The sequence below is a fragment of the Amphiprion ocellaris genome, chromosome 13 (genome assembly GCF_022539595.1).
Source record: "Amphiprion ocellaris isolate individual 3 ecotype Okinawa chromosome 13, ASM2253959v1, whole genome shotgun sequence".
Taxonomy (NCBI): domain Eukaryota; kingdom Metazoa; phylum Chordata; class Actinopteri; family Pomacentridae; genus Amphiprion; species Amphiprion ocellaris.
Genome location: NC_072778.1, coordinates 22,325,417 through 22,336,510, shown reverse-complemented (window position 1 = coordinate 22,336,510; position 11,094 = coordinate 22,325,417). Strand labels below are relative to the sequence as shown.

The following is an 11,094-nucleotide window of genomic DNA, read 5'->3' as shown; positions in this document are numbered from 1 at the left end:
TCTGTCTTATTTAGTTGTATATTCTCCAGAGTTGTACACACAGTTTTACATAAAGTATATATATATATATATATATATATATAGGTATATATTTTGTGTCATACAAACAAATTCAACTTTACTCAGTGTTACTTCTTTTCAGCCAGACTGCCCCGTCATCATGTGTACATCCTGCAATCATAGTATCTTTTACCACATCTACTGCCACCACTGCTTCCAACAGTGTCAAAGTGCCAACAATTCGCAGAAAATTTAAAAAAATAAAACTAAAATCACAGTATGTGTCATGTAAATTAACCATATTTCCCAAATATTACACCAAAGTCAATGTAAGAGAAAATCTAAAATAAAGTTGTTATTTTAAAAAATAAATAAATGACAGATATTAACAGTAATTCAGAGTGATTCAGTGGTTGGCACTATCACCTCACAGCAGAAAGGTTCAGGGTTTGAACCTGCTGGTCGACTGGGGCCTTTCTGTGTGGAGGCTGCATGTTCTTGCTGTGACTGTGAGTACTTCAAGTTCTTTCCACAGTCCACAGACATGCATGGCAGACTAACTGGTGACTATAAATTGGCCATAGGTGTGAATGTGAACATGCATGGTTGTCTGTCTCTTTGTGTTGGCGCTGTGATGACTGGCGACCTGTCCTCTCCTCCAGTGTAAGCTGAGATGGACTCCAACTCCCTGTAATCCTTTACAGGATCAAGAGGGTATAGCAAATAGAGACAGTTAAGTAAACGAAACAACTATGTAACTGAATATTACTGTAAAACATTTTGCCCAAAAACTACATTTTTGCCAAATTGCCTGTCATGTTAGTAACTTAATGTGATGTCTTCTTTCAGTTTTTTTGCAGTGACCTAATGATATGGGTACAAAACTGCAATGTCCATGATTTTATTCATAGGTGAGGAACATTGTTGCTGTTGTTGTAGTTTCTTGTCTCTGCTGTGTCCCATGAAGGCAACAATTAAAAAAAAAAAAAAAAGTTCATTTCAAATATACTTACAAAGCACCCAAGTGGAAACAATCAAATAGCTGAAAAGAACATAAAAACATGCAACATGTCTGCACAATTAACAAACAGCACAATATCAAGTCAAAGTCAGGGATGTAGTATCAGTTTCCCTTGAGAATGATAAAAATGAACAAAAAGAAGTATAGAGGAAAAAACTCCACAGGCTTATAGCAAGCGGTAGACATTTGTGTGGGTGGAGGAAGGACAGTAGTAAAACAGAAGCGTGCCAGAAGAGACCCAGCGATGACCATTTGGCAGAATATGGCATCTAGCACTGTGAGACTCAGACGAGGGAAAAATGTGTTACAAATAAAATGTATTATTATTATTATTATTATTATTATTATTATTATTATTATTATTATTATTATTATTATTATTATTATTATTATTATTATTATTATCTGCTAGGAGGCCATTTTGAAAGGAATCTGCAAAAGACTATTTCCATACACATTAAAGGCACAAATTTGGGAAAATCGTGTTACTTCTAAATTGTATCTAATACCTGGAAATACACCACTATCAGTAAAGCTATGGGGGGTCTTTTGGGCAGCTGCTGAAAGCCCCTGAAATGGCTTAAGCTTTGTTCTAACGCACAAGAGGGATTACCGAGTAGTATGGCATTTTAATGAATTTAACACATCAGATTAGCTGTAGCTTTGTCAAGAAGTTTCTTTCTTTTTAAGCAACCAAAAATATGTTGAGTAATTATGCATTTTGCAGGCATTGTGATATTATTCAATATGTACACACCACATAAAAACATGCACATTTAGGGATGCTGATTATTTAAAATAATGTTGCTCTACAGTTGTTGTAGCAATGATAACAAAAGGCACAAACAATTCTTTCTAATGACAGAGCTGCCTATGGCTGTCTATGCAGTGTGAGCACGTACTGACAAAACAACGAGGATCTCATTTAATAACCACAGGTGTACCCGATCCATTGTATTAGACATTCCATCTTATAATTTGCTTGCTTTCTTATATGCTACGGATGACTAAAGAACAAAAACAATGCTAATACCAGCTGACAATTTTGGAGGCATACATCACAGGATCTGTTTATGGTCTGAGACGGTATCTCCAGCTCCAATTAAGCATGCCAGAATGAGTACCACAGCAGCCCAGCTCAGAGTTATGGATGAGCAGTCACTCTAGCAATGCCTGACCCTGAGTGGTAATTAGATATGACATTAAAATAACATGAGCCAAAGCCAGACTTGCACAGAAATTAAAATGACTTTCATCTAAGAATCTTCCAATATAACAAACAGGGAAAGACTAACTGGAATTATTAAGGTTGTTTTTGTACTTACACATTTTGTGCGGTGAACTAACACCGAATGGAAAAGATTATATATTAAGTAATATACTTACTATTGTTGTAGTACCACATGGATGGGTGGAATATTTGCTTAACAGATTTGCTACTTATGTTTCACTCCTGATACAATGTTTGTCATATTTTTTTCTTCACAAAACTGCATGTCATAACCTTTACTAATTATTATTTTGAATGGATTGCATTTGTTTGCAGGGTAGGAGAATTAATCTTTACTCTAATGTAATGTAGTTCCTGCTAAAGCAATGGGTGGGCGGTAAAAAATACAACCCAACTCTCTTCAGAAAGCAGCATTCAAAATCTTATTTTAATTTGTATATTTACTCCATAAACATTATTACAAAACTCAGCAAGTTACCAATATTACATTATCACCATACAGGCTTGATCACAAATATTTAAAACCTTTGCAACAGTTACAACAAAACAAAAACAAAATAATACTCAAATAATTTACATGAAAATCTATAAAACAGCAAATTGTTCACAAATTATATTTTTTTCCCAAGTTTTCATTTTTTTTCTTTGCTTATTTGTGTTTTGCACAGTAACACAACACTCTCACAACAAGATCATGGTCTCATTACAAAACTCCCAACAAAATGTAAATATTTCTAGTTTTCTGTTGATACTTTCATATTTTGGTTTTTAAAACCAGAAACTTGTCATTGTATATCCTTTCCACTGCCCATAGAGGCGCATAAAAGGTTACTCACACACACAAATACTTCACAGCACTTTCTAAGAAAAATATACACTTACAAAATATGTTACAAATTGGCACACAAAAAATATACAAGATTTTGTAGTGTCAAGAGTTCATTAAGATTCCTTCTGGTAACAACTCTAGACAGTATATATAAAGCTCGGTAATCTTTTAATGAAAAGAGCAAAAGTAATTCCAATCAGTGTCAAAGAATCATGAAGTGAATACATCAAACATAACATTATAATATACATTCATAAAGAGGGTTAGGTACCTAATCTATTTTGCATTTCTTTTTTTAACTCTGGGAAAACAAACAAAAAAATCTGAATGAAACAGAAAAGAAAAGAAAACAATTGTCAGCTTTCATAGCACCATTAACATGAGGCAGCTCAACAGTGGCACATTTTGAAAACAAAAAGAGAAAAAAAATCTATGAACTCAGAGAAGTACATTCAATTTGACAATAGGCAGAAATGAGAGAAGGCAGACTAAATGGGCTTGCAGCCCATGTGGAGCTTCCCATCAGCAGCTTGTCTTGGTCCTAACCCTGATACACTGGAGAAAAGAAACAAAGGATCATGGCAGAGAGGAGAGAAAAAAGGATACACAGAAAGATTGATTATGATTCTTGCCATGTGCAAGCAATCAATTACTATAATCTGTGCGTCAGAATTGCCATATCCAGTGTGACAAGGCCTGTTTTTAAATCAATCAATCAATTTGTCTGCACATCTCCATGCAGTCTCATGTAATTACTGCAATGTTAAAAAATGATTTTATTGTTGAAAACAGCGCAAAAACATAGGCCTTGTTTGATTACATATTTGTAGAAGATACTCGTAACCGTTTGATTGGCTCTGCATTTCTCCTGAATTTCCTTTAGTGTATAAAATCAAGTGATTTTATAACTGATTGAACATGATTGTATGGTCCATTTTAAGGTGGATTTCCAGATGTTTATATTTCAGAGCTGTGAGGTAGTGAATGAGCCCAAAGTAATTAATAGCAATGGCCTGGGAATGCTCTGGATCAGATAGTAAAAATGCTAATTTTTTCAATTTATGCACTTATTTAGCCTTAAATTTCTGGTCACAACATTTTCTGCCAGAAAATCAACCCATCGAAACTGAGATGACAAAAAAGTACCTTGTTTAGAAATAAGTTAAATTCAGACATGATGTGAAAAATTAACCAAATAATCAGAGACCGAATACACCAGCGGTGCAACTTATAAAGTATGACAGAATTAAGAAACAAATTACATGAGAATGTCAAGAAATGTTACTGTTTAAATTACCATTAGGTAAGATAGAAGTAAAATTCCCACATGGAGCGAATGCAAAGACATGCTTCCCTTCATTTACAAGATTACTGATTCCATTTGTACTGAAAACTGGTTTCACATTCACATTAAACCTAACTGCAGAAAAATGTCCATTCACGGCTAATGCGTGCATCAGGATCTATGTGAGTAATAAAACTGCCTTAAATTTTCAGTACAAACAGCTATTCAGTGAGGCACAGCCCCAAATGACAAATAGTTCCCTTGCTTATCCTCAGACATCCACACTACACTCTTCTTGGTCCAGAGAAAGCTCGTTTGAACATCTCTTTTTTCATCTCTTTCCTCTACAGTAGCCTTCAGAGCTGATCTCCCCTTTGCCTGTCTTTTGTTGCTTCTCAGTGCCAGGCGATGTTGAGGTAAATTGAATTTGGCAAACAAAGTGGGGGAAACGAGGAGAATTCAGAGTCTTTCTGATTTGGTTTAGTGAGTGGTGGTGTACCACTGCCAGCTGTTGGTGCCTTTCATCAGAGAAAAGAGAAAAGTCTCAAATAAAGAATTCCTGCAATTGCAAGTCTCTGTAAGGAGTCTCCAACCCGAGCAGCCAATATTCCAATGGATAGAAAAGAGGAACAGCCAATATTCACACATATATAAGAGGTCATTTACACAGCATTGTTACTTTTGGCACATTGATTTTAAGATTATAATTATCTTTTTTGCAAATATTGCATGTCCCTGTACAACAACATTGACAAAAATACTCTGAGGGTGGAGCTTTTATGAATTTGCAAGGCGTAAAAATGTAAATTTAGATAACCAGTTCTTCTAAACTCCAGAAGAAAAAGAAATGCTTGCTAAAAGGAAATGGGGGAGTCATTCCAACTTTGAGGGGAAAAAAGACAACGTCTGATATGTCATCAATACAAAATGGTCCCATCTCGTGTTCTTAAGATGTCTTGGGCTTAAATAGGGCTCATTAATGTAGGTTTCCCTCTTGAAATGAGCCAGGCAGTGTATGAAGGACAGCAACAACAGGACATCCATATTCTGCATACAAAAACAGATGAGGAGGAAGGGTGCGTAGATGTCACTCAATGCTTTTGTGTATATAGCTACATCTTTAGGGAAAAGGGAAATAAATATATAATTCAGGGAGCTAGTTCTGCTGAGAAAATACAAAATCAAAGTTCCTCAAAAAGGCGACAGAACTGTTTTCAAGGCTTATTCTTTCTTTTTTTTTCAGACAAAAATAAAAACAAAAACGACTATAAGAAGAACAAACAAAGCAGAAACAACAAAAGCAAGAAAAATGCAGCCATGGTCGTTTCAAATCTCAATCAAGCTTGACACAATCACTCAATAGGTAGTTTGCAAAGTACAAGAAGTTTTTCATGCAGATATTAATTATCCTCTTCAGGGGGTTAAAAGGAAGTGGGAGTAGTCAGGGGAAACATTGTAGTCATGCAGCTCTGGCATAGCGTCACTGTAGGTATGTTTGGGAGGGAGGACTGAGCAGGTAGTGGGGGGAAAGTGAGAAGGGTGAAGGGGGGCACAACAGCAGCTGATAACAAAATATTACCTCAGTTTCTCAAAAGAGGTCATCAGTGCTATGTCCTTATTTGGGTCTCTCTCAGCTCTCTTCCCCTTCAGTGTCTCAATCCGAGGGAACTTTGCACTGGTCTTGTGGCGGTACAGCTTTTTGTGTGCAGGCCCAGGGTTAATAAAGCTGGGTTTATCAAACATGTTACAGCCCAGAGCTAGTTGAGGGAATAAGGGATGAGAGGGGTTGAATTTGGCCTGGTTTTTTCCTCCCTTTCCCCCCGCCTTTCTGCCTCTTCCAGCCCCTGTTAGCACAGCTCCTTTCTTCTTCAGGTCGGCCTCTGTTCCTGCCAAGATTTTGAGGGTCTTTAGGTTGAGGCTATTAGCCTCGGAAGGCATGCAGGCCTCAGCCATGGGATTCCACAGTGGCTCAATGGAGGCCATCATGAACCTCTGGACCTCGGCCATGCCAGAGACAATGTTGGACAGAATATTGGAGGGCTCCTCGAATTCTCTCTGGTCGTCCCCTACCAGGCTGTTACTCTCCGACCAGCCGGTGCCAGGCCAGTCCCCAGTGCTGCTACTGTCAGTCAGGCCTGTACCACAACCACCTGCCTGGTTCTTTGCCGCCTTACCCTCTAACATGGCCTTTATCTTTTTGGTGGAACGTGAGTTCTGTTTGGGGGTCTTGACTTTTTCTGACTTAGGAGCTCTGGGAGCCCGGACTTTCTTTGGGCTCTGTCCTGCAGCTGTCTGTTTACAATTGCCTTTCCTCTTTGACTTTATGCTTTTCACACCAGCCAACATCTCACCACTTTGTTCATCAAATTCACTACCTCCCAGCTCCTTTTTATCTAAACCTAAGACATCCTGGTTGTTGAAGTTATGCAGAGGAAATTGACTGTCTTCCACTGTGTATGTATTTGCTGAGCGCTCCTGTTGCTGTATAACATCACAGTTCCACTTTACCTCCCTATTGCAGTCCATACTCATGTCATTCACATCCTGGTATTCTCCAGCATTCCCTGCAATCTTCATCTCACGCCCCACCACCTGGGGGGACAGGTTTGGGGTCTCAGGAGGGGAAAGCTCTGACAGTGATGAGTGTCTAAATTTGTCAGGGGTGAAGTTGGAGATATCCAGCAGGTCTGAGGACTCCCTGAGTGGGGTAAGGGCATCCACACTCTGCTGAATCACCACTTTAGGACTGCAGTGAGCTAAGAAGCTGTCTCGGCCCTCCTCCTCACCCTCTCGCTCACAAGACTTGAGGCTGAGGGAGCTGTAATTGCTGGAGGAGGCTGACAGAGAGCCCACTGAGTCATAGCTGATGAGCCTGCCATTGTCTGTGCACAGGGACCCTCTCTGGTATTGCACCTGGCCCTCCACACAGGCAGACTGACACACTTGCAGATCTGCCCCGGGCTGCAGCCCAGCCTCACTCAGGTAGCTCTTCTCATAAAGCAACCTGTCAGCCTCAGGGCTCAGCTGGCTGTAGTTAGACACTGGCAGGTTGTCACTCAGGGGCACAGCAGCTGGGAAGTTGTTGGGTAAGATGGGAGTCTCGGGGGTCTCGGGCCCAAAGCTCTGGCTGTGACTTGTGCAGAGTTGTTGGTGCCACATCTGGGGGAAGCTGGGGCAGTTCTGGGGAGACTGCTGGAGCTCGGACTCGGAGGGAGGAGAGAGGACGCAACTCTGAGCAAGTTGCAGGGAGGAAAACTGTTTCTCCTCCAGGGACAGCCCCAGAGAATACTGCTGCCTAGAGGACTGCTGGGGGAAATAAGAGATAGCTGCTCCAGCGGAGGAGTCTGTAGCATCTAACAGGGTCTGCAGGTAGCCCCCCGGGATGACAGGGACACCCGTCTCCACTTCCTCTGAGGAGGGAGCTTTGTCGGGAGAGCAGGTGGATGAAACAAAGGGGAATTTCTCATCAGATGCATGAGCGGTGGTGGTATTGTCAGAGAAATGGGGTTTGACTGTAGTGGAGCTAATGCCTGCCTCTTCTAACTCAGCAGTAGGGTCCTCAATCTGTGCCGCAGTGACACAGGCATCCGTTTCATTTGTCACGCTCTTCCCCTCCCCTCCTTCTGCTTCTTTCATTTTCTTGCTCCTCAGCCTGGCTTCGCTTTTGAATTTCCTTATCCTCACTGTTTTATTTCCTCCCAATCTCCTCCCCTCCCTCTCCTCCCTCTCCTGGGAGCGGCTCTTGGCTGTGACTGTGTGCATGATGGAGTTTGTGTTTAATGTGGCTGGGAGGCCTGGGGCTACTATTATTCCTCCTACCGTGGGGGTGGTCTCCTCTTTAGTGACACCTCCCTGGCCCTGATCAGAGAGAGGGGAGCCCTGTGCTGTTGCTGATTGCTCCACAGTGTGAATCCTCTGAACCTTAAGCCTGTTTGCAATCTTGTATTTCCTTTTGGGATGACTAGAATTAAAAGGGCGATGATGGCGTCCGTTTAGATGAAAACCACGTTGTTGTTTATCTCTGGCAGCCAGCTTAAGCTGTTCCTGTCTCTCTCTTTGCTTCTCCTGCCAGAAATCCTTCAGAGGAGCCAGTGTCTCATATTTGCTTACTGTGTCGGCATTTAAGCTCACAGTGGCATCCACAGGGTCCAGCTTGCCCAGTTTCACTGACATGAGTCTCTCTCCTTTAAACCTGTTGATGATGATGTACTTGATGACCACGGGTGGCTCTTTACGACAGGATTTCCGGCGTTTTTTGGGGCACCAGTCTACATCCTCTTCTTCTTTCTGACCCGAAGGCGCTTTCTCTTTTTTCTCAGCATTCTTCTCACTCTCAAGCGAGTCAACGTCATACAAGTAATCATCACTGTATCGAACCTTTCTCTTAGAGCGCAAGCCGTAGTTGAGAGGGTTGGAGGGGCTGAGGAATCTCTTCGAGTGACCCTTTTTAAACTTGCCCTCCTGTAGGGTGTCTGAGGAGGAGCCAGTGCAGGAGCTGTCATCACTGAATTCTCCAGACTCCTCTGTAGAATTGAAGTCCATTAGGTAGTTGACTTTAGGAGTGGACAAGGGGGAGCCTTGAGAGCCATCAATTGGGCTCCTACCGCTACAGTCCCCAGCCTTTCCCTCCTGTGCTGTCTCCAGGATGAGCTCATCAGATTTGGGCGGAAGCTCCTCGGCACTCCTCCTCAAGACTGCAGCTCCTTCCTCTTTCTTGGCACAGTTGGCAAGGACGCTAGGAAAAAAGTTGAACTGTGTCTCCTCCTGGAGCACATTTGTCTTTTCTCTCATGTTGTCCTGGAAAGACTCGTAACGAATCTTAAGCGAACAGACGTCACTGCTTAATGTCGAATCATCGTCTTCGTCGTCAAATAAATTGTCAACATCTTCCTCGGAGAAGAGGTTGACTGACAGTTCATTCTTAGAACAAAGGTCCAGCAGTTCCATTTTACTCTCACTGATAAAACTCTCAAAGTATCCCCAGTCCTGGCCAGCATTAGCCAGCAGAACCTCCTCTCCACTAACTTTGTCCAGTAACAGTCCTTCATACAAGTTCTTAGCTGTTGCATCATCCTCTGGGTCATCACAGTCCTCTGTTGTTTTGTTTCCATCCATTCTCTTGCCCTCACCTGGGGCTTTCGGCAGAGGAAAACTAAGTAGCTGGTCAGAGAGGAGCTGTTCTCCATAGTGACTCACCGCCTCTCCCGCATGGCTCAGGCACTGGATACTGATGTTGTTGATGTCAGAGAAGTCCTCTCGGCTCACATCCCCTATCCGTACACTTAGCCCAGTCTCTGTGTCAGGGTTGGCGTTAGGGTCATGGGGCGGGTTCGGGATGGAATTAGGGTCAGTAGCATCGTGGGTTTCAATGAAGCAGCCAAGGCAGGTTCTGGTAGGCTGGAGAAGACACTCCTCTGACAGGGCAGACACAGTGCCAGGCTCCATCATTGCAGCCGATAGAGGGAGGACAACAGGCAGCGGAAGGGACGTCTTCTGGGTGTCTCCTGTTGGGCCCCAGGAGCTTACAGCTGGGTTGGCGAGTGAAGTTGGAGTGGGAGCGGGAGTGGGAATATGGTGAATGTGATGGACTACAGTTGGAGAGTCATCGGAGGGAGGGCATGGGGCCACAGTTATGTCCAGAGAAGGATCGGTGCCAAGGGGCAGGGGGAGGGTCGGTGATGAAGGAGTGGTCCTCTGGTGTGTTAGGCAGGCCTGTTGTGAAGTCTCTGTGGCAGGTGGAGGTGAGGATGGAGGGAGAGCAGCATCGACGAGCCCGCACAGACTCAGATCACCACTCTGCTCACATATCCCTGCAGGAGGGAAAAAAGAAAAGATTTCAGCTCTTTCAACTGTACGTCTACAGTTAAATCACATTGTTTTCATTCTGCAGTTTCCGTGACATTCTTCAAGGCTGCTCAAATGCAATTAGTGTCAATTAACCCCCTAGAGCTCAAAATGTCATTTTGCGATGCTAGCCTTAATCATTAATAATTCAGTTTTGGTACCAGATTCAGTAAGAGGTATTAGCAATGTCAAATTGGACAACTTCTTACCCATTACGGTTTGATGTTCAAATGTTAAAGTCAAGTAACAGCTGTAAAAAAAAATAAATCAACTTCTCAGAACACATAAAATACAAAGAGGGTAAATGACAAATGGAGTGACCTGCTTAATGTTAAATTAGCACCATGGCAAGTGGGATAGCAGCTAGAAATGCATCTAGTTTATTTAATAGAAAAAAAATTAGCAATTGTATCAAATGCTTACAGGAAACAATGTACAGTTTTAGAAGCTTAAAATAAAAAAAACAATGTCTCTGTGATCAGTGGAATTACTTGAAACTCAGAAACATTTATTTAATGCAACAAAAAACTGTTTGAATTTTGCGCTAAATGCAGCTTTCAAAAAACAGAAAGAGCCTAAAACAATGTTTGTTCAGAAATCATCTAGTTTATGGAAATTCTATAAAACAGTCTGGTATTATGCCTCTCTTTCCCAACCCAAGAGCAATATAGGAGATCAAATGAATGCAGTCTTCTTGCTTTACCTCCCCCTCCTTTTAGCATTTCTGTGTAGATCCAACTTGGCTTTTGATATCACAAAATTACACAGATTGGCGGAAACAATAACAGTAATGACTAAACTGAAAGTAGGTTCTGGTGATTTTCTGCAGGTCAGTTGTGACAATGTCTTAATCAGTTGAAGACATCCATCTGATGAGTAACAAT

At 41.8% G+C, this 11,094-nt stretch overlaps 1 protein-coding gene across 1 annotated transcript in view; it reads right to left on the bottom strand.

The window, feature by feature from the left end:
- Positions 1-2,659: 2,659 nt before the first annotated feature.
- Positions 2,660-11,094, bottom strand: part of nexmifb (neurite extension and migration factor b) — a 57,271-nt gene continuing 48,836 nt past the window's right edge. Inside the window, exon 3 of the mRNA XM_023266596.3 lies at positions 2,660-10,176. Within this exon, the coding sequence (XP_023122364.2) occupies positions 5,942-10,176 (4,235 nt within the window). The 3' untranslated portion in view covers positions 2,660-5,941. The remainder of the gene's footprint in view (positions 10,177-11,094) is intronic.